At 34.8% G+C, this 24,745-nt stretch overlaps 1 protein-coding gene across 4 annotated transcripts; it reads left to right on the forward strand.

Moving 5' to 3' along the window:
• Positions 1 to 535: 535 nt before the first annotated feature.
• On the forward strand, positions 536 to 11,419 carry LOC145788610 (protein TIC 22, chloroplastic-like). Of its 4 annotated transcripts, none has more exons than XM_082873914.1 (9): positions 536 to 1,119; positions 1,220 to 1,282; positions 5,504 to 5,578; positions 7,344 to 7,394; positions 9,455 to 9,514; positions 9,619 to 9,690; positions 10,771 to 10,806; positions 10,909 to 11,100; positions 11,206 to 11,419. In XM_082873914.1, exons 1-8 carry the CDS (start codon positions 661 to 663, stop codon positions 10,999 to 11,001), a joined length of 909 nt encoding a protein of 302 aa, XP_082730040.1. In that variant the 5' UTR covers positions 536 to 660; the 3' UTR covers positions 11,002 to 11,100; positions 11,206 to 11,419. The 4 variants fall into 4 exon arrangements, with proteins under 4 accessions (XP_082730040.1, XP_082730041.1, XP_082730038.1 ...); XM_082873915.1 differs by having other exon boundaries at positions 541 to 1,119; positions 11,225 to 11,419; XM_082873912.1 differs by having other exon boundaries at positions 561 to 1,119; positions 7,197 to 7,394.
• Positions 11,420 to 24,745: the final 13,326 nt, after the last annotated feature.

The raw sequence follows: 24,745 nt of genomic DNA on the forward strand, positions 1-24,745 counted from the left end.
GAAGAATTCTTATGTTCAAAAAAAAAAAAAAGGGCAGAGAAATTTACAGTGGGAAATCTGGACTAATTTTCTCTAGACCAATTTTCTCTGGACTAATTTTCTCTGACTTGAATTTTCTCTGGACCAATTTTCTCTAGGCTAATTTTCTCTGGATTGATGTTGAGGGACCTTAGACATCATGAAAATATTTGATATTCTTTATACTATAAAATCATAATATCAAGGACCTTAAAAAAAATACCCCATAAAACTTCTATAAAATAAAAAATAAATAAATAAAACAAAAAAAAAAAGAGAAAAAAAAAGGAAGGTAAAATTTAAGAGTAATGATTCATCTCCCCTTTTCTCCCCACCCCCTTTGACCCCCTCTCTCTCTCATTGGTTACCTTTTCTTTTTCTTTTTCTTTTTTTTCTGCGCCACCAATCACCCCCTGCCACGTGACAAAGGGGGTGAGGGGATGACCCCCAAAAGGGGTCCCAAGCATTATTCAAAATTTAATGCTATTATAAAACTCATTTTTAGATTTTCAAAACAGTTTTCTTTTTATAATTTTTTTCCACAACTCCCATAGTATCAATCAGTCGAACAAGTGCACAATAAAAACCAGTTGGTCCTTTGATTTCTCTTCTTCTTCCTCCGGCTGTGTTGTCTCGGTGCCAATGGAGTCTCCAAAACCTTCATTAGGGACCCCCAATCCTCTTCTCTCTCTATCATCCTTTATCCACCAACATTGTCTCCGACTCGGCGCCGAACTCGCGAGTCGAATCGACGACACAAAGAAACTCGCCGCCAACTGGCCTCGGCCGGCGGCGGCGCAGAAGCGTTGGCGGCAACCACCGTCGTCTTCTTCTTCTTTTTGTTCTTTACCTTTTGCGTCTGTGTCGGAGTCGGTGTCTCAGTCTCAGTCGCAGTCGCAGTCGCAGTCGCAGCAGGGAAAGCACGCGTTCGATGTTGCTCTTCTGAGCACCGACCACGTGGCGAAGACTCTCTCCGGAACGTCTGTATACACCGTCAGCAACTCCAACAACGAGTTCGTGCTCATTTCTGATCCCAATTCCCTCAAATCCATTGGCTTGCTTTGCTTTCGCCACGAAGACGCCCAAGCCTTTCTCGCTCAAGTCTCTCTCTCTCTCTCTCTCTCTCTCTAATTACACATAATTTATTTCTTACTGGATTTGAATTGATTTGTTTTAGTTTTGAATGTGTCACTTTTTTCAGGTTCAGTCACGGAAGAGGGAATTGCGAAGCAAGGCTAGGGTTGTTCCTATTACACTTGACCAGGTTACTGCTTTGGGACTTTTTTTTTTTAATTCTAGTTTTTGCTTTGCTATTTGCTATGTGGAATACAAATACCTAACTTGTATACATAATTGGTGCACGAGGATATAATACCCTAACCTGAACAAATATGAAAAAAGTTTAGCTAGAAATGGCATTAGGTTTAAACTTTACAGTGCTATGAGTGTTTATAAACATTCTAGATAATCACAAGGGCCAACATCTTGACGAGCAAAGGAAATCATTTGAAAATTTTGACCGTTTTGGGGATTTTGTAAACTACATTAGCTGATTAGAGAATGATATAAGAAATTATTTCTGACACTACTTGTGCATTTTGATTTCATAATGCTACATACGACTGCTGACATTAGCTAGCTGATTAAATGAAAATTTAGTATTAGAAGTCAGAGATTGGTTTTTAAAACTAGTTATTGGATTGGCCTCTAGATGGCACATTACCGGGCCTTTTTGGATGAATATTGTATTTTGGAAAACTAATCATAGAAGTACCACAGTTTGGGAACTATTCAACAAATACAACAATCTTTGAAATTTCATGTTGAAATTACATTTTCACTTGATTTCATGGTGAGGTGGTCACATGGCAACTTGGCATAGGATCTGGTGTGGCACTAAGAAATACAGGAAATTGAATTTACAACCTGCTATTTCATAAATATTGCACAGCAATTGATGTATATATCTCAGCATAGCTACTGAAATATATGTATATATGTGTTGATATATATATTTTTTGTTGTTGTATGAAACGTGGAACAATCTCTCTATGCAATTGAGTCAAACTTTGTCCTTCACCGAATCTTTCTCTCTTGATTCTCACGATATAATCCATAAATTTCACTTATGTTTGATTGAAGATTGCTTTTTTGTAAAAGTGAAGGTTGAATATATGATTTCACTATATCCATAAATTAAACCTTCCTTTTTCAATCATTCTATCTTATCTAAAAATGAAATTTGTAAGCATGTTAAACTTGCGATTTCATTGATAGGTGAAAATGCATTTTCAACAGGCGATTTTATTTTTAAAATATCAATTTCACCATGCTGGCAATGTTGTGAAGTTGCCAACTCAATGCAAAATTGCAACTTGAAAATGCAATATTAATTAAAATCGTGATTTCAAAATAGTTTGCTAAATAGCTTCAAATGTGTTGTATTTTTATAAATAGTTGTTTAAAATACAATATTTTGCTAAATCATTCCACGTTTTCTTCACCTATTTATTTATTTTTTATATCAGCAACGAAAAGTAAATATGAAGATTAAAAAAGTACAATCAAGAGGACAAGAAGTCCACCACAATACAAGTCACAAGAAAAAAGAAAAACAAGACCCCAAAAACTACACATCACACGCTATTGTCCGATGTGAAGAAACCAAAAAGAAAGGAATCCCTTGAACTGGAAACAGAAGCTCAAAAAGAAGCCATGTATTAAATTTTATCTGGTAAAGACTCAATTTCCATAGATTTGTCTTAGAAATCATAGCATTCCGTTCCAACGACACCACCCAGAGAAAGAGAAGGTGATAACAACTCCACAAAGCTTTAGCTTTCTTGTGGCTGCCAAAACCCCAAAAATCAATCTAAATCATTTGGATACAATTAGTCGGAGCCGTCCAACAAACATTCACCAATTGAAAAAGGCGATGTTAGAAAAACAAAACCACCTAGTAATGCAAAAATAAGTGATCCAAAGATTCCTCTTTCCTCTTGCACATGATATATACCATTAAGGACAAAGATTGCATTTAGGTCTTCTTTTAATGAGTCATTAGTCACGATACTTCCATGAAACACAGTCCACATGAAAACATTAACTTTGATAGACACAACCACTTTCCAAATTCTTTTAAATTGAAACACGAAATAAACAATGGAGGTATCAAGGATTTTGTCAAAAAAGGATTTACATGAAAAGAACCTGGAAGAGTGAAGAAAGCACACCAATTGGTAATTGATACTTGGTCTCAAGGAAAAACTATCAAGCATGGCAACAAAGAAATCAACTTAAGAGTCTCCCAAACATTAGGATTTCTGAAGAAGTTCTAGTCCCAAGAAATTAGAACTACAAAGGAATGAGCCGTAGTCACAATGGAAACATCATGCGGACGTGTCAATCGATTCAAATGTGGAAACAAAGCATCAAATGAGGAGTCCCCCATTTAAACATCCTCCCAAAATCAAGTGTACTCACCATTACCTACTTTCAGTGAAATGAAATTAGAAAAGAAAGGAAAAATTCTAAAAATTGGCTTCCATGGCACACGACCATTAACCCTATTAACCATAAAAAGAGGCCTACCATTTGCTTGAATCCCATATTTACTCTTAATATGGAGTGTCATAATGAATTGCCTTCCAGGAGAAATCTCCATAACCACTTGCCTAGTAGTGCAACAATATTCCTTGCCACTATATTCTCAATGGAAAATCCCCGTTTATCGTTAGGAAGAGAAATAGTTTCCCAATTTACCAAGTAGTCTTTTCTCCCTTCACCCATTCTTCTAAAGAAAGCCCCTCATCAAATTTTCAATTTTCATGGCTATCCCACCCTGAATTCTAAACACTGACAAATAATAAAGGGGAATGCTACACAACACTGATTGTACCCATGTAATTCCACTTCCCCCTATCTCGCCCCCCCGGGGGAGGGGGGGTGCAGTAGATTGTTGTTTTGTCTGTAGGAATAGCTTGGGTTATGCCCCTTGTAAACTTGTATAATTCCACCTCCTCTAGAAAATAAGGCTCTTTTCCTACCTTCCAACCTCTTACCTATCTTTTCTATTATTGGGGCTCAAAATGACTCCATTTGAGGATTGCCCACCCAAAGAAAGCCCCATATACTTAATCGGAATTTTCTTAATGGAAAACCCTAGAAACCCCGCCAACCTCTTGATTCTATCATGTTGGATGTTAATTCCCACAATGCAACTTTTATTCAAATTCACTTTAAGGCCTGAATCCATCTCGAAAATTCTTAGCAACGAAAGCAAATTCACTACCTTAGAACCATCCCCAGAAGAGAAAAAGATAATATCATCTACAAACTGTAAATGGGACAAAGACACCCTCTCCCTCTCAATAATAAAGCCATTCACCAAACCACCCATTCTAGCTCTATCTACCATACTACCCAAAATTTTCGCCACTAAAGTCAACAATAAAGGGGATAACAGATCCCTTGCTTAAGACCCCTATATGCCTTAAAACTTTCCCTGTCTTACCATTAACAATGATCGACAGTTTACAAGAGAAGACAAACAACCTTGAATCCATTTCCTCCATCTCTTCCCAATCCATTTCTACATTTTACAAAATTCTAGAACTGCCAATTCACATGATCATATGTTTTCTCTAAATCAACTTTAAAAATAACACCCTCCACGTTTGATCTTATATAATTTTCAATTACGTCATTCGTAGCCTACACAACATCCAGAATCACGTCCCTCAATAAAAGTTCCTTGAGCTAAAGAGATAGTATCCACCAAAACTGCCTTCAATCTCTTTGATAACACTTTACCCAAGATTTTATATAAAGATGTAACCAAGGTGGTTGGCCTAAAATCATGAAATCTTTAGAGACTTGTCTTTTTTAGGAATTAAGCAAATGAGCATTGCTTTTGTACTTGCATTCACCACTCCATTCTCAAAAAATTATGCAAAGACTCTCATCAAGTCTCCTTTCACCATATCACAACAATCTGGGAAAACTTTCATAGAGAAACCATCTAGACCCAGAGATTTATCTTTTTCACAATAAAAAATAGCCTCCCCAATTTCTCCTTCATCAAAAGACCTTTCCATCCACCTAGCTTTATTTTCACCAATTGGAGCCACTCTTGACCCTCTCTGTTCCTGGTCTTACTCAGGCCCCCTCATGTGAAAAAAGGGTAGAAAAAAAATTTAATATTTCGTTCACAATTTGATTTAATAATAATAATAATAATATATTTTTATTTAAACGTCAGATGACTTTTTTCCCCACTTATCAAAGAATATTTACTGTTTAGCAAGTTACTTTGATTATGGATAAAGTGTTAAACTTCACGAGCTGCGTGCTCTATTTTTAGTAATTAACCACGGTTTGGCTATCAAATTATTTACATTTTATTTATGTTGTTATTTGATTTCGCCATTACTTGTTAGCATCTTGACATGATCTGCTGCTTTTTCTCCTTTTCCTCAATTTATAGGTCTATATGTTGAAGGTTGAAGGAATTGCATTTCGGTTTTTACCAGATCCGATTCAAATAAAGAATGCATTAGAGGTGTGTGATTAATTTGTTTTCTAGTTTGAGGAGGTAGCTGTATTGGCAGTACTCTAGTGTCATTTCAATTTATAATTGATTGCAATACAGCATCAGTCCTTTACCAGTTTTTTTTGTAAATGGTTCAAAAACTGGCAAAAGTTGCATTGTTGGTATTTGGTAAAGCTGATCTTTTGCTGGTGTTGCCCTCTTTGAAATTGCATATCTTTATCCTTACTCAAAATATTGGCTTGTTCTTTGTTCTTATATTTCAAAATATCCCATCATTAAGAGAAGATCCCTTATAGTCCTATGTGAATTTATGCTAATGAAAAGTTCAGATACATAGTTGCTTATCATTTTGCTATGCTCTAAATCAGGTTTCTTCCAAACTAGTTTGATTCATCACTGTTGTAAGATATCGAAACAAGTGCTAAATGACAAATAGCAATTATGGCATTGCATTAGAAAGGATATTTTTAGTAGAACTTCTACTATTAGGCTAATTCTTGTCAAGTAATTTTGATGATCGGCTAAAGTAATGATCGTGTGATGTGATTTATTGCAAGAAAATATGCTTTTTCTAATATTTTTATTTATTTATTTATTTATTTTTCTGGAATAGGAAAATGAAAATTTATGATGATAAGATCTAGAGGAATGATAAAAAATTTACCTTTTTTAGTCAACAGTCATCCTTCCTTTTTACAAAATCTCTTGGATCAAGTCATGAACCATCCAATGGTTTCATATCTATCTCTGGTTTCACTCCAATCTAATCACTGAAGTGCTATTTATTTCAGTTTATTTGAATGAGTATATGAATTAAAAATATTGATGCGACAGACATAAATAATGTATTTTTGGAGTGGATAGAAGTCAACGCTATTAATTTGAAGATTACTCAGGACAATACTCTAGCAAATGAGCAGGTGTGATCAGAAGAATGATTTGATCTAATGCTATAATATGGAATGCATAATTTTCCAACAATTTTTTGATAATTAAAGAGGTCTTATATTAATGTACGCCAAAAGGGGAGTAACACAAGTACAATTGGTGTAACAATCCTGCCATCCAGATTCTAATTGAGGGCTTCTTAAGAGCATTGCACTATTAGTTGACTCAAAATCAGAACTATCACTTTTGAGATAAATCTTTAGTGCAAATGATGGAACCCTAAATGGAATTGCTGAAGTCTAATGAACAATTATTTACTTAAATAAATTTGTATCTTAATGTTGCTTCTTAAACTTAGGGACATAGCTGGCCCTTGAGTGCACAACAGGTTTGCAAAAAGCAACATATTTTGGCATTTTGAATCTATTTTATGGGAACAAATAGATGTTCTATTGGATGCAGTAAGTACATTGTTCCACTATGTAGGCTTCTTGTGGCATTGACATTTGTTATGACAGGAGCTTCCCACATTCTGTAATTTAGGGGCCCTTTCTGCCGGTCTTGGATTATGACTTTGGGCATATCCTTCCAATCTTCTACTCAATATTTTTTTGTCTTCTTTCATGTAATGTCATCCATATTCTGATAGGTTTTGAAGTATTGAAAAAAGGGGTACAAATTGTGGTGTCTTATGTCATGTGGTAGTAAGTTTTAACCTGTTGTATGTATTCTTGGAAAGGGAATTTCTGACCGGAGTGCACCTCAGCTACCAACATCAAATGAGTCCGAAACTCATACTTGCTGGATCTGGACATTACTCAATTTGTATTTAATTTTGTCACCTGCAGTACTCAATTGGCTCACATTTAATTTTCATGCTTGCCAGCTGAAAGCTTCAGATGGCAAGAGTGGGTTTGATGGAGTTCCAGTTTTCCAGGTATGCCTGTGTATTATTAAATAACATATAATTCCTCTCCTTGCTTTCAGATAATCATGTCATGATGCATGGCTACTGTGCCTAATGTGTTGCCTGTCACTATTTTAAGGGTAACAATATGTGACAGGTCATTATTAGGTTGTTACCAGAATGAAGTTTTTTGATGGAAATTAAAAGATATGATTTTTGTCCCAAGGAAAAAAATATTGAATGACTGACTGAATTTGACGATTCAGAAATTATGTTGAAAGCATTGCCAAACATTAATGTAGAACACACACGCGCGCGCATGAAGGTTAGCTTAGGGGTGTTTGACCCTTCAATTAATACAAGGGTAAATTACAAATACACCTCCTAAGGTTTACTTAAAATACTAAGGGATATTTAGATGGAGACCCCCTAAACTATCAAAAAGTATTACTTTAATCCCATAAACTATAAAAGTGTACAAATGGACCCCCTAAACTATTGAGAAGTATCACTGTGACCCCATAAACTATAAAAGCGTACAAATGAACCCCCTAATGTTTCACTTTGATACCTTCTGTTATTGCCTCGTGAGTCAAACCAAAATTTTAACACTTTTGAGATGAAAATACCCTTCAACACTTTATATGATACACCCGGTAGCACTTCCTTTCAATTTCCCTCCAGTGCCTCTCCTTGAACCTCTTCCTCTCTATAATTTCCCAAACACTAAAAAAATGGCATCTTGTAGTAACACAATCTCAAACAAGTAGAAAATCACATCCAGTTGCCAACAACCACAAAACTTGGGTGATGTGTACTGCTACTGTGGCATGAGATTTCCTTTGAGAACTGAATTCACAGAGAATAATCCTGGAAGGAAATTTTTGGGATGCATGAATTTCAAGGTAAGCATTCATCAAACTAACTAATTTATAAATATATATTATGAGTTTTATTTTATTTTTTTATTATTATTTTTTTAGTTTTCTTTCTACAAAATATATTTACAAAGAATATTTAAAAAAACAATAATAATGGAATTGTAAATATATACAGTGGTGAAGAGTATTTTCGTCTAACAAAGGTCAAAAGTTTGGTTTAACTCATGGTGCAGTAACGGAAGGGGCCAAAGTGAAACACATCAATAGTTTTGGGATCCGTTTGTAGACTTTTATAGTTTAGGAAGTCAAAGTAAAACATGTCAATAGTTTAGGGGATTCCGTTTGTAAGCTTTTACAATTCAGGGGGTCAAAGTGATATTTCTCAAAAGTTTAGGGGGTCTCTATGTAAATAACCCAAATTATTGCCCCCCTCGTGGTTCTGAAATTACATCTCATCTCTTAAAATTTCCAATCGCATAACAAATAACTCCTTTCATTACTCAACCATTAAGTCAATTAATAGTTTTTAATGATGCCAACAATGTATTTCAATTAATAGTTCTAGTAATTTCATTGTTGTATAGGAGGATAGTTAATTTCACTTTTTCTGTCAATTTTATTAAATTATAAATTCTAACAAGGATGCATTTGTAATTTCTAGAACCACAAGGGACAATTTGTATTTTAAGCAAACCTCAAGAGGTGTATTTGTAATTTACCCTTAATATAATTCTGGTTACATATAACTGGCATTGTATGAGATATTTTGTCACACTTTCAACAATATGCTCTATCCACAATGCCCTTCACGTCAAAACTAAAGGTTGAAAAAATACTGATTGGTTTAAATATTAATCTAGGATTAGTAGCTGTTACTGATCAGTTCAATGGGGTTGAAATATTGTTTCTGGATCTGTGTATTATTTGGTGCGCAGGTGGCCCTTTTGCCCCATAAGCTCCTGCTTTTTTTTTTTTTTTTTTTTTTTTTTTTGTGATGTAGTTGTTTGCATTTATTTTGCCTCCTATGAAATATAATTTATTTTAAAATTGTTAGTTATGTCATCTCTGGAATTGTGTTGATAAATAGAGCTAATGTGTGTGCATGTGCCTATATGATTAATGTGAGATCATATATGCTTTTGGAACCTCCAATTATCAGGGAGCACGTGTGCCCACTCATATAAAAGAATTGTTTTTTTATGTTTCCAGTCAGACCTTCTGGTTGTGAAGAAGAGAAACAAACGTTACTGCCCAATATATTTCCGAAAGGTTTGTCTTTTACACAATAGAGATGTAATGTTGTTTAGAATTCAGCACTTCAGAAGATGCAATTATGAGTGTGTGACTTTATCTTGTGCTTGTGGCTGAGACAGGAAGACATAGAAAAGGAACTGTCAACAATCTCAAGAGCATCAAGGGGACCAGGTGTTTCTCAACACATCATGGTATCAACGCCTAATCATAACACCCCCTTCTTTTCTTTTGGTACACGCATGTGTGTGTGTGCGTGTGTGCATGTGTGCGTGTGTTTTAGGAGTAATACTCTGAAATTGCAGCTTTAGCAGATCTGGTTTTTCTTGTGTGTGTGCGGAGTAGCAGCTCATTCTCTCCCTAACTTCAGAAGTTTTTCTTGATAAATTTATTTCATATTGTTATAACGACATTCTTATTGGATCATTTTCTTTATCAATGATTGGCATCCTGACAGTTGAACATGGACAATAACAGATCACCAAAATTGTTGTATTGATATGGTTGTGCAGTTGTCATGTTTAAATCTTTTACAATTGTCTGTCAAAATCAATGCTCGACTCTGAGATATGATAAAGAGTGGCAAAAAGTGAATTTAGGCACCACACTGATGCACCAATTTTTGAAATATCCAAACTCGGGCTAAAAAGGCAATTTAAAAAAAAAAAAAAAAAAACCCCTCTTGGAAATATCTATGCTTGTTTTCAAATGGGCAGTGCTATGGAAAAAATTGTTTGGTTGTTTCCAGTACGTTTTTTTCATATTACCAATGGGGTGCTGTAAATCACCATGGGAGAAGCCTAATTTCTCTGGCAATAAAACCTCCTTTAAGATTTTCAGGAATCTTACATATGATGGTTCCCATCTCAAATATGTGATGCAGTAAGTTAGGATGATTGAATCATTATGAAATGTTGACATAAATAAATTGGATGGACAATCTAAAGTTCGATTATCACCCTTCTATGTGATATTCATATGCATCATGTACGAGTTGGACTTGGTTATTTTCAATTCATAGTTGACAGTATAACAGAGTTGCAGAAGTATGTTCCGGAAGATTCAAGAAATCTAGAGAATATTTCTTAATTTGACAAGAAAAAAGACCTAGAATAAATTTTAGCTCAGGTTTCATGCTTTGAATCATGGCTTTTTCTCTGAGAGATTTAATTTTTTAAATTATTTATCTCTCCTTATTTTAACTAAAATGTGGGGTTAATTTGTAACTCGTGCTGTAAGGTTAGCATAGTCATTGTTTTTATTTCTTTCTACAGGTGGGAAGTTTGGAAGATGTTCTTAAAAAAATGGAGGTGAGAGGATCTGAATGCTGGATTTGTTGAGTTGGTCATTCTTTTTGCTTGATACGGACAAGTTATTGTGAACATGCTATTACTTTCCTTGTTTGATGCCAGATGAGTGAGAAGAACTCCGGCTGGGAAGATCTGATTTTTATTCCACCTGGTAAAAGCCAGTCTCAACATATTCAAGAAGTGGCGAATGCTTGATGAATTTGATGCGAAACTTCTACTCTTGACTGACAATATGAGAGGGATGTGCAAGCAGGCAAACACAGTGCATTGCTTACATGGCTCCTGGCAGAGCAGGTCAGCAAACATGACTAATCAGGAACTCTCTCTTTCTATCTCTGTTTGTGCATGCGTGTGCGTGTGTGTGTTTAAGTTAAGGATATGCATTTCTTGAATGTTCAGATGATGGTCTGAATAGCAGGAAGATACAGAGAAGAGACACATGAACTGACATGTGATTCAAGGAAGAGGTGAATAAAATGCGAATTTGGGACACTTTATTTATCAAGTCCAACTATAATGTATCTGTGAAGTTTGATCATTTTGATGTTACCATATATTTGTTTTTGTTAGTGATTAATTAACCTCATGAGAAATGGATGAATATTTTGAACTATTGCGATAGTGTGTTTATGAAGGCTCTTTATGACTGATATAAACTGCTACCCTCGCGCATGGATGGAAATTTGAGCAATTGATATGCAGGTCCAGTGCCTAACCCCTACCATGTTTTTGATTGAAGTCTGATTGGAACTGTAATGATGAACAACAACATATATTTGTCGGGTTCAACCATGGCAAAGTGCAATTATCCATTAAATGTCCCAAAGTCTCTCTTTCATTGAGTTGTTTATCTCCTTTTTTGGGTGGGTATATGTGAAGGAAGTGAGGTAGGCCCTAACAGCAAGCTTGTTTTCATCTTTTCAATCACTGGTGTCATTTTAAGTAGACTGAAAGTAAAGTTGGTGGTGGTGTGTATTGGAAAATGTTATAGACCCTAAATAATTTATTAAATATTTTATCAATTTGTAAAAAAATTAATAGATTATTTGGGGTCTCTGGTATAGCACGGTGTGTATAATATGATTAGATGAGCTGGAAATTTGTAGGTGCAGTGGTTAATGAGTTAGTTTCTGTACTAGAAAGTTGAGAATGGCCTTTTCTAGAAAGCTTTATTATGGTTGTTGGAATTGAAGGCTAAATTAAATAAAATAAAAAAAATACACCAACAGACATAAGGAAAGCGAACAAGGAAACAGGTAAAAGAAGGCTGGGAACTTTACCCCGTCAACTATGGCTGTTGTCGTTGTATCGTCTTTCAGTTAACAATTGTTACATTCTGTTTTCCTAATATTTTGATTTATTTTTAAGAAAATTTGGTCAAAATTTCTTCATAACAAAATTTTTAATACATTAAAGAAACATAAAAAGTTTTCTTTGAAAGGTTTAAAATATATAACTATTATCAAAATATTAAATTTTAAAATAATATTATTTTTATCTAGATATTGGTTTTTAATAAAATTAGCATTTTTACAATTTTCTTATCAAGATCTATCAATTAAGATTTATATTGATTATGAAAATTTTAAATATATATATATATATATATTACCGTCGAAATTGATATAAATAGTATCACGTTATTTTGTTTGATAATAACATGTTATTCTAGTTCACGGTAACTCTGGCAATATTATCAAAGAAAAAAAAAAGATATTTTATTTTGTCCTTATCCAATTATGCATCTCTTCCTTAGACATTGTACTTTGATAATATTGTCCAAGAAATTTTGTTCTTAATTATGCGTCTCTTTTTTAGAGATTTATGAATCAAAATAAATTACGCTATCATTTTTACCAAATAACAGTCCAGTGGAGGGATTTTAGATAATTTTCCCTTTATTTATTTATATTTTAGCATTGTATTGACATTTAGATATAAAAACGTTCAATGAAAAATTGATGATATATGAGTTGTACTTTTTTTTTTTTTGGTAATAGGAAAATCAGTTATATTAAAATAAAACAAACAATATACAAGATTAAAATAACAAGACCTTAAAGGGTCAACTAAACAACAAACTACAAATAACAAAAATAAATCCACCAAAAAAAAAAAAAGAAAAGAAAAAGAAAAAGAAAAAAACAACAACAACAGTTATGGTCCAAGGAAAATCATTGATCTTCTCATAGAGTTGTACTTGTTAATTTTATAAGGGTAAATTACACTTACCTCCCTTGAGGTATCTGACAAATATAGGAAGTTCCTTTATGGTTTCAATAATTACATAAATCTCTTGTAGTTTTCCTTATCAAGATTCTTCCAATTTGTTAACTTAGCACAAACGTTGTTACTTTTATATCCAAAATGACAATATTGCCCTCTTTGAACTAATAAGCTATTTAAATAAAAAGAATTCGTTTACTTTCCCTGAAGTTTTGCATATATGTTATTAAAGATCCATACATATTTTAACTTAACACCTAAACTGTTTAAAGGGTAAATTACACTTGCACCCCCTAAGGTTTGGATTTAATATATATCACCCCTTGATGTTTGAAAATTACACTAATCCAATGTCATTGCAATTATTTAGACGGAATGAAAATATTGAACTCATACATTATTTCTTTTCTTACTTTGCTTTACATTTTTTTTTTAAATGTAATTTCCTTTGTTTTTCGACCACGACTTGTTGCTTTTTATATAAGTAGGAGGGTTTGTGTTCAGTATAATTTCCTCTATTTTTCTACTAAGAGTTGTTGCTTTTTATATAAGTAGGGAGATTTGTGAAATAAGATTATTAACTATAGGGGTGAGAATGTAATTTTCAAAACGTTAGGTGGTGAGATGTAATTGAACCAAATCACAAGGGATGTCAGTGTAATTGACCTTAGTTAGAATAAGATCCTAATAATTAATGCGATACTTATAAGATTTATTTCGGACCATATAAAACGACGTTATTTTTATCAATTATAAATAATGTATTTATTATTTAAATTTATTTTTTCATTTCTTTTTTTAAGTTGAAACAAATGGATTTTTTTTTTCCAGCAATTTGTCCTACTTATTTATTTATATCTAAGAAAATTATTTATCCCTAAATTGTTAAGATATTTAACAAATTTCAATTTTTATCTTTTGAGTTATTAAATTTCTAATTGATGCATATTTAACAAAAAAAAAAAGGTTAATCTTACATGATTAAAAAAAAATTAAAAATAAATATAGAAGTAAAAAAAAATCTAATTGCCTGACAATAAATTAAAATTAGTTAATAGGGAATGAAAGATCAAGAAATCATTTGAGAATAATAAACAATTCAAATAATTTTTCATTTCTTACACCTAAAAATAAAATTAATCTTTACTTGAATGGAGAAATTATTTTAGAATACTAAAATATTCAATTAATTTGTTGTATGATACTTAAAATACATTATTCCATCTTTGTTTTTCTCAATTAAACTATTTTTATTAAATTAAATCTTAAAATTAATTTCTCACATTCTTTAATGGTTAAAGTTTTACTTTATTTTTTAATTTCTCACCTTTATTTTGTTCTATTATTATTTATAGCCAATTGTTATTATTTAAATTATTTAATTTTACTTCTTCCGTATATCCAATACTCATAATTTTATTGACAAGACCGAGAAATCTGACTTTAATACTAATTTAAACAAACAACAAAATAAAACACTTTCTAAAGAAAAAAAAATATAAATGTTATATAATTTACCCTCTTAAATATATATGAAATTATTATTTATTTTTCATAATTTTTTAAAATATAAATGTAATTTCTTGACTCTATTTTTTTTCACAACAAGTTTTTGAACTTTTATAAAAAACAAAATAAAAATTCAACCACCAATGAAGTTGAGAAATAAATTTTAAGATTTAATTTAATAAAAATAGTTTAAATGAGATAAATAAAGATAGAGAAATAGATTTTTAAAAGAGAAATAGATTTTTAAGTATCATACATAATAAATTAATTGAGTATTTTATTATTCTAAAATAATTTCTTCATTCAAATAAAGATTAATTTTAATTTTAAGTGTAAGAAATGAAAAATTGTTTAAATTATTTATTATTCTCAAATGATTTTTGATCTTTCATTCCCTATTAAGTAATTTTAATTTATTGTGAGGTGATTAAATTTTTTTACTTCTATTTTTGTTTTTTAATTTTTGTAATCATGTAAGAAATATTAACATGCGGTTTTTTTTTTTTTTTTTTTTTTATAAAAAATTATGCATTGAATAAAAGTTTAATTATTATTTTTTTTTCAAATATGCATTGAATAAAAGTTTAATGACTCAAAAGCATCAATAAAAATTAGAGAATAATATATGATTGAGAAAATATAAAATAATAATTTTTTTACATATGAATAAATAAGTAATATAAATTGCTGGAAAAAAAATCTATTTATTTGAACTTAATTTTAAAAAAATAAATAAATGCATTTCTTAAAATAATAAATTTTAGGTTATTTATGTGGTGTGAAATAATTTATTTAATTAATTATTACGATGTTATCTATCATTAATTTTAGAATAATTATTTATTTTTATGTATGTTATCAATAAAAATTTAATTTATCTTTTTTTTTTGTTGCAATGAACGATTTAACAATGTCTTGTCAATATAAAATTTTTATTTAATATTGTATGAAATTTAAAAAATTTATTAAATAACAATAAAGTATGTATAGATTTTTGATAATATACATACAAAACTCAGGGGAAGTAAGTGAAATTTCTCATTTAAATAAATAAAATAATTAATGAGTAATTTCGTCATTTTTGGTATGACATCAGCAAATTTTATTAAATAGTCTAATAATGAGAGAATCTTGATAATAATTTTAAAGGTAAGCGAGCTTAGTGTAATTATTAAAATCACAGAAAATGTCTCTATAATTGTCAGAAATCCCTCAGGAGAGGTAAGTGATCACAAAAGTGTAATTTATCCATTTTATAACAAAAATGTTCATTTAAAAGGTGCTTTATATATAAGTGATAAGTATATATATATATATATATATATATATTTCATTTGATTAAAAAATTGGCAAGTACATTTATATATACACGGGATAAGTATATATATTTATTTGGTTAGAAAATTGGCATGTACATATTTCAGGGGAGATATATGAGAGAAACACATATTCTATCGTTTAGTTTGACTTGTTTGTGTAATTTCTTTCTTATATATATATATATATATATATATATATATATTTAGTGTTTGTTCGTATTTAAAGCATGATATAAATAATGTTAGGATCAAAATGTATTTATAATTTATACGTATCATGTTGAAATTTATAAAGTTTATGTCATTTTTTAATAAAGATATTGAAAAAATATATTTAAATATTTTTTTTCTTAGAGAACTTGTAACAATTTTGTTTGTATTACACGCTCTACAAAACTCAAATAAAAGGACAACTCTCCCTAGCCTTAATGCAAATTAAGAAACAAACATATTTGAGAAGGAATTTAAAAGTGAAAAAACAATCTCTCACCATTTGATCTTAGAAAGAAATAATTAGTTATACCAAAATATTCAAAATACTTTAAAAAAGCTGCCTTCTTGATTTAGCCATATGAGATATGGCAATGTTTAAAATTGATCTTGACCATCTAAAATGCTACATGGGACAACTGTTCAATCTCTCTACTTGGACAATGATACAAAGTACAGAACAATGTAATAACAGTGATTCCTAAATTTCAGAAATTTACAAAGCTTCACATTTCAAGTGATGACGAAATAGAGTATATTAATACAACATGATCATGATTATCACCACCTTGGTCTTTTGTAATGCCCCGAAATAAATGCAATAAATCATCCAAGATGATAAGTAAATAACAATATGAATCAGAGTGTGATGTCCTTCTAATACATGAGATTCGGTTGTACAAAAGGGTAGCACATACGATGTACATTCATAAATAGTACATCCTGAATCTACAATATGTGTTACGAAATAGTAAAAATGTGATAAAAGCTAAACAAATAATCATATGCCCTAAAGGCTTAAATCTTTCCAAGTCAAGGCATGCGTACATCAAAAGTAAGTCTTAAGTTTAATACAAATAAAACCCTAGGCTTGTACAAACGAACAAAATTGAGCCTTTAGCTCCATTGTCCTCCCAAGCTAAGTTTTTGGTGAAGGCATATCACCCGCACTTGAAAATGATTTTCCCCAAATAGGGTGAGCCAAAGTCCAGTAAAAATAATCTGCCACAATATATAAATCTTAACAAAGATATAAGGGTGAAAGGCATATGCAGTGTTCATGTCAAAATAGTTTACATATCTTTCTCAAAATCGTGCCATGCTCAATTTATATCACAATTCTCAAACCATATCCTTTACCATTTGAAACAAGGGGGAATTCTCAGACTGGTACAACCTTTCACAAATATTTTGCCCGCGGAAAACTGTCAAATAGTATCCATGTAAACGTAGCCTATACAAGCGCTACTATTGCGATTTTATGAATATTTTGTCTGCGGGAATCAGCACCCATATATACGCGCATTTTTCAGGACTTTCACACTGGACACATAGGTTAACCTAGTTTGGTGGTGCACACCTCTTTCTAACTTTCACCAATTTTTCTCAAAATCACACACATTTGCAATGTATTAATTGGGCAACAATATTCAATGCACATAGATGAGAAATTAGTTTCAATTCATCTAATCCTCGTGCAATTTCTATAAAAATCATAGCTATCATCCACCGATAGCCCAAAACAGATATTTCTAAACAAATATAAAATCTCCAATACAGATAAACTTTTCAAATTTTGAGGTGAGTAATAATGCATATCAAACTCTACCATCTATATCAATATCCATCCAGTTTCATGTTTCCAACCCCAATTTCATTTATTTATACGAAATAAATATTTGAGACATTTAGGGCAAAACACCTCTTTCTTCCAAAAATCCATCTTCAAGTATGAAATCAATACTTTAGCCACTACTCATCCGCATTTCCACTCTCATAATCATTTTTCATACATCCATTTGAAAACCCCTCTTTTGATTTTAAACCAAAACCCTAAGTTTGTTCAAAATCCTACAAAATCACGATATTATTTATGACAATCAAATAGCTAAGTTAAATATCATAAAAGAGTATAGAATATCCCTATTTCAAAACTAGAAGACTAGATAAACATGGATGAAACTTAGATAAAGCTGAAACCCGTCTCTATTCGAATGAAAACGAAGCTCGCGGTGAGCTCTACCTAAATAAAGGGAGTAGGGTGGAGAAATGGATAGAGCTTGGTGTAGAGAGAGAGAGAGAGTGTCACGACCCCATTCCGCCTCTAGTAGAATGGTGCCGTGATGGCCAGTAATCCGAGATTACCGAAGGCCAACTTTCAAAATTCACATACAATCAGAGTATTACATATGGGGCTAACATGTGCGGAAGCAATATATACAAGTCTAATTAGTCCATAAGAGCTGTGCATAAGTCAAATGAAATGGCATACATCTTTATAAGGTCTTACAACTTGGGTACAAGAAGAAATGAAATACAAAATACATCTTGACCAAAAGGCTTCTCAAGCCGACATATACAAAACGCAATGAAATATAAGCTAAGAAGCATGATCTTCAAGATGTTACAAAAATACGAATCCAAGACACGTCGGCAAAAACATCCGAAAACATATCGGCAACACATCTAGGCCTCATCGCCTTCTTGCTCCTCACCTACATATATATAGAGAGGGTGAGCTTGGATACTCAGTGAATGGTACAAGTAATAAAGGGTTTGCATGTATGACATCCGAGATCTTTAACAAAACAATGCATAATTATAGCTTATGACAAATGTGGGATAAATCGAGTTCATCTAACAAATCTATCGAGCTTCATCAATCAAAGTCTTTCAAGTTTCATGGGTGACATTAACAAAGATTGTGCTACAAATGCTTATAGTCCCCTAGCACGTACGGACTTTCAAGAATTGTGCTACAAATGCTTATAGTCCCCTAGCACGTACGGACTTTCAAGATTGTGCTACAAATGCTTATAGTCCCCTAGCACGTATGGACTTTCAAGATTCTCAAGATCAAAGCTAATACTTGATACACAAATAGGATAGTCATTCATGCTTAGCAAATACTTTTCAAAACAAAGCAAAACTTTATCAAAACTTTATAACGTAGCTTTATCAAAAATACCACTCACATAGTTCTTCAACGTCGGGGTCAAGCGAGAGTCCAAGTCCTACAAACACATGGCAAAGTCTATTGAATGCACTTTCAAACAAGCTTTTCATGGATGCAAATGATCTCGGCATTCCTTCAAAACTAAGTCGAACCAAGACAAAACACTGTTTCTCCTCTCGGGAAAAACATGCTGGGTACCAACCAAGCTATTGCCGAGGTCCCACACCTTCTTGCCGAGGTGTGGTCTCGGTGGCCACACTCAAGGAAATGAAGTCGGGAAAATCTGGGTTTCCCTCTGCTGAAGAACATGAAGAACATGAAACACATGAATGCTCAATCTTAACTTGTCACTACGAAATCTAGAACTTCATGCTATGAATTTAAAAACATGGACCTGGGTACCCATACTCGAAGATCTTCTGAAAACAAACACATAAGCATGAATCTTAATGCAAACTTTCGGATCAAACAAGGCTTTTATTCAAGAACACATGAATACCACTTTCTCTTTCTAAAACCAAACTTTCAATCAATGCATGGCTTGCAAATCAGGTTCGATCATGCAATGCAGCTAGATGATTAACAAGAACAACAAGAGTAGGTCAAGAATCTAACCTTAATACACGAATCTAACGGTTAGATCTATAAGAATCAAGCTCGAAGATCCACTCCTTCACTCTAAAACTCCTTCACTCTAAAACTCCTTCTTCCTTCTAGAGCTTCTCTCTCTCTCAAGGCAAAGATGTGATACAAAACGATAGGTTCTACCCACTGCCAGCTGATTTAACACTCGGCTCGGACACGTGGCAACGGCTGGTTGGTTCTCCCCGAAAAGGTGGCTGACAGACCAGACAAAGTATGGCGAAATGGTGTTCAACAAGTAAAGCGGCATGGCACTCTGACAAGGTACTGACATCGGGTGAAAACATCGGCTCTGGTAGGTGAGGTATCTATGATCCCGGCTAGGACGGACAACACTTGGCCTAGCTGTGCCATACCTCGGCTTAGATGTGCCACACCTCGGTCTAGGTCGCACCAATCCGGAACAAGATCACTTGGGTTCAAGGATAACATCTCGACCTAGCTGATACACCTCTCGGCCTTGATGATACACCTCGGCCTAGAAAATGACATCTCAGCCAATATGCCAGGACGAAGGTAGAGGTTAACCAAAGTGGTTTCAAGATGGTTCTGGCTTTAAGGTGACCTCGGCTAGACTCACTAGAAAAGAACAAGACTCAACAAGTAAATTTCACGTAAGTACCAACCAAGACAAAAATCTCATTCTAGTTAAGACAAGTCAAGAAAATTCACTACTGCAACTTAGCAAAACAAGATTATACAAATGCTCATGCCCGAGGCTAAGGTGAGGAATGAGGGTCACTACAGTCTACCCTCCTTAGAGAAGTTTGGTCTCCAAACTTTAGTTATCTTGCTCTACAAACAACTCCGGATAACGGATTTTTATTTCCTCTTCCTTTTCCCATGTAGCCTCCTTGCCATAATGCCCCTCCCATTCGATCTTTACCATTGGTATCGATTTGTTTCTCAACTGCCGCTCTTGCCTGTCAATAATTCTCATCGGCTTTTCCTCGTAGCCTAAATCTTCATTAACCACATTCTCAGAATAATCAATCACATGCAGTGGATCTCGGATATATTTCCTCAACATCGAAACATGAAACACGTTGTGGACTTGGCTTAATTCTGGCGGTAGGGTAAGCCTGTAGGCAACAGGGTTGACCTTCTCAAGAATTTCAAAAGGTCCAATATATCGAGGTGCTAATTTACCCTTTTTCCCAAATCTTGAAACCCCTGTCGTCGGCGAGATCTTCAAAAATACATGATCCCCAGTCTCAAATTCTAATTCCCTCCTTCTCTGGTCGGCATAACTCTTCTGCCGGCTCTGTGCGGTTTTAATCCTTTGTTGAATGAGCTTAATCTTCTCGGTTGTAACTCGAACTGGTTCGGGACCAATCAAGGCTTTATCTCCCACTTCAGTCCAACATATCGGCGACCTACACTTCCTTCCATACAAAGCTTCGTACGGTGCCATGCCAATGCTGGCTTGATAACTGTTGTTGTAAGCGAATTCTACTAACGGTAGATGTACTTCCCAATTTCCCTTGAAATTTAGCACACATAGTCTGAGCATATCTTCGAGTGCCTGAATCGTTCTTTCTGTTTGTCCATCGGTCTGGGGATGAAATGCTGTGCTAAACTTCAACTCGGTTCCCAAAGCCCTTTGTAAACTCTGCCAAAATCTAGAAACAAACTTTGAATCTCGGTCTGACACTATGGACATCGGCACTCCATGAAGCTTCACAATCTCATTCATATACAGTCCAGCAAGTCGGTCAGCATTGAATGTAGTCTTGACAGGCAAAAAGTGTGCTGACTTAGTAAATCTGTCAACTATAACCCAAATTGAGTTCATACCTTTTTGCGTCCTCGGCAAACCAATCACAAAATCCATGGAGATATGTTCCCATTTCCACTCAGAGATTGACAAGGGTTGAAGAAGTCCTGCTGGCCTCTGGTGTTCTGCTTTCACTTGCTGACAACATAGACACTGGGATACAAACTCGGCTATTTCTCTTTTCATATTTGACCACCAGAAACTCCGCTTCACATCTTGGTACATCTTGGTGCTTCCCGGATGAACGGCAAATTTGGAGCTATGGGCTTCCTGCAAAATCTTCCTTTTCAACTCTGGGACGTCGGCCACGCACAATCTCCCTTCAAACTTAAGCACTCGATTTTCAATGGTGTACCCTGGCCTTGGCTTGGTGACGAATTCATCAATTACCTTCTTGAGGAACTTATCCTCCATCTGTCTAGTCTTCACTTCCTCAATTATGGTTGGCTCTACTGAAATCATTGCCAGGCACGCCAAACTTCCAACCAAGTTCCTGCTTAACGCATCGGCTACGGAGTTTGCCTTACCTGGATGGTACTGAATCTGCATGTCGTAGTCCTTTAATAGTTCAAGCCATCTTCTCTGTCTCATATTCAATTCCTTTTGAGTGAACAAGTACTTCAGACTTTTGTGGTCTGTGAAAACTTGGCAAGAAGTTCCATACAAGTAATGGCGCCATATCTTTAAAGCAAAGACCACAGCTGCCAGTTTCAAATCATGGGTAGGATAATTCTTTTCATTGGGTTTTAACTGACGAGATGCGTATGCTATAACCTTACCTCTTTGCATTAACACACAACCCAATCCCTTATGTGAAGCATCACTATAAATCTGAAATTCTTCCTTGTCTGACGGTAAAGCAAGTATCGGCGCTGTAACCAACCTTGTCTTTAACTCTTGGAAAGCGGACTCCCTATCCTCGGTCCATTCATACGCCACTCTTTTCTGAGTTAGTTGTGTCAGTGGTACTGCAATCCTTGAAAAATCCTTCACAAATTTCCTGTAATAGCCGGTCAAACCCAGAAAACTACGAATCTCGGATACATTAGTCGGTGTCGGCCAATTCACAACGGCTTCAATCTTACTTGGATCAACTGAAATACCTTCTTCGTTAATCACATGCCCTAAGAACGAGATACTGGAGAGCCAAAATTCACACTTGCTAAGCTTGGAATATAATTTCTTGTCTCTTAGGACTTGTAAGGCTAGCCCCAAGTGCTTCTCATGCTCAACTTCATTCTTGGAATAGATCAATATGTCGTCGATGAAAACAACCACGAACTCGTCTAGGTACGGCTTGAAGACCCTATTCATTAAATCCATGAATGCTGCAGGAGCATTGGTCACTCCGAAAGGCATTACGAAAAATTCGTAGTGGCCATACCTTGTCCGGAAAGCAGTCTTCTCAACATCCTCGGCCTTAACCTTCAGCTGGTGGTAGCCCGACCTGAGATCAATCTTAGAAAAGACTCGTGCCCTTTGTACTTGGTCAAGAAAATCATCGATCCTCGGCAACGGATACTTGTTCTTAATGGTTACTTTGTTCAGTTCTTGGTAGTCGATACAAAGACGAAGTGTGCCATCCTTTTTCTTAACAAACAGAACGGGTGCTCCCCATGGTGAAGCACTCGGTCTAATAAATCCCTTACCCAACAATTCTTGTAATTGCAGTTTTAGTTCTTTAAGTTCGGCTGGGGCCATTCTGTAGGGTGTTTTGGAGATAGGTTGGGTTCCCGGCGTAATATCAACCGTAAATTCTATTTCTCTATCGACAAGGCAGCCAGGCAAGTCATTTGGAAAGACGTCGGGGAATTCCTTGACAACTGGGATGTCGGCTAGCTCAACGCTTCCATTCAGATTACTTAGTATACTACACAGGTAACCTCGACACCCTTTTTGGATCAATTTATAGGCTTTCATAGATGAGATTAAGTAAGGTGGGGGTACTACTCCTTTACCATGGAAAATAACCTCGGCTTGGTTTGGGGGTTTCAATGTGACATTCTTTGAAACACAATTAATAGATGCGTGATTCGCTACTAACCAGTCCATCCCCAATATGACATCAAAGTGGGTCATGCTTAACGGCATCAAATCAACTAATAATTCTACACCCTCAATCACAACAATACACACCCTATAAATGGATGCAACAATCATAGTTCTCCCAGATGGAGTAGCCACATGTAATATATAATCGAGGGGTTCTTGTTCTCTATTTAATTTCTCGGCAAACTTAACAGATATGAATGAATGTGTAGATCCCGAATCAATTAATATGTATGCATCTTGAGAGCAAATTGAGAGTGTACCTGACACCACTGTCTCAGCATTCGTAGTGTCTCCTGTTACCAACGCAAAAACTCTGCCCTGTCTCATTTGGGCCCTCCCGATGTTATTTCTTTGCGCAGAGGCCGGGGTGCTCCCATCCTTCTTACCATCGTCAGTTCTTGTCTTCGGACAGTCTTTCACGCGATGACCCATTTCACCACATTCAAAACAGGCTCCTGATGCCCAACGGCAAACTCTAGAATGTGGCTTCCCACAACTTGCACACGTCGGCTTAGCGCTACTTTCCTGGTTCGAGTTGCTGAAGCTGCCCACATTCGCCTTTTTCTTGGCGCTAAACGGAACTCGGCGGCAATCATTGTTCTGCCTCTTCCTCTGGTTCTCTCCTGAATTCTGATACCGGTTTAGGTTAGCTTCTGCAAGGATGGCCTTGTCCAACACTCTGGCGTAAGTTGGCATGTTGAGCATGTTAACTCAATCCTGAATTGGTCCGCGCAGTCCACTTTCGAACTTTCTAGCTTTTCTGTATTCATCATCGACCATGTGAGGCGTATATCTCGCCAACTCGGTAAAAGCGTGGTCGTATTCTGTGACTGTCTTGTTACCTTATGTCAGAGTCTGAAATTCCGTGGTCTTGCGATCTCGGACACTGAGGGGAAAATGCTTGTTGTAGAATAGCTCCAAAAATCTGGCCCAAGTCAGACCTGGGTTACTTTCTCGGGTCATCATCCACCATCTTCGTGCATCGTCGTCTAAGGTGAATTTTGCTAATGACACCTTCTGGGCGTCGGTGCTGGGAAAAATCTCGAACAGCTTCTCCATTTCCAAGACCCACGCTTCGGCCTTCATCGGTTCAATACCCCCAAAGAACCTCGGCGGCGTCATCTTTTTGAACTCTCTGATCAAGGCTATGGTGCCGTCCCCATATAAAGCTTGTTATGGAGGCACTTGCGGCACTGGAGGAGGCGGAGGTGGAATTGCATGCCGGTTATTTGTCTGCTCGGCCTGGGT

Source organism: Camellia sinensis, chromosome 6, assembly GCF_055761805.1.
Source record: "Camellia sinensis isolate YWXY chromosome 6, ASM5576180v1, whole genome shotgun sequence".
Taxonomy (NCBI): domain Eukaryota; kingdom Viridiplantae; phylum Streptophyta; class Magnoliopsida; order Ericales; family Theaceae; genus Camellia; species Camellia sinensis.

Coding starts and splice junctions, on each gene's coding strand:
- LOC145788610 (XM_082873912.1), top strand. CDS start 661: ATGGAGTCTCCAAAACCTTCATTAGGGACCCCCAATCCTCTTCTCTCT. Junction 1,283..5,503: donor TTCCTATTACACTTGACCAG/GTTACTGCTTTG, acceptor CTCAATTTATAG/GTCTATATGTTGAAGGTTGA. Junction 9,515..9,618: donor GCCCAATATATTTCCGAAAG/GTTTGTCTTTTA, acceptor TGGCTGAGACAG/GAAGACATAGAAAAGGAACT.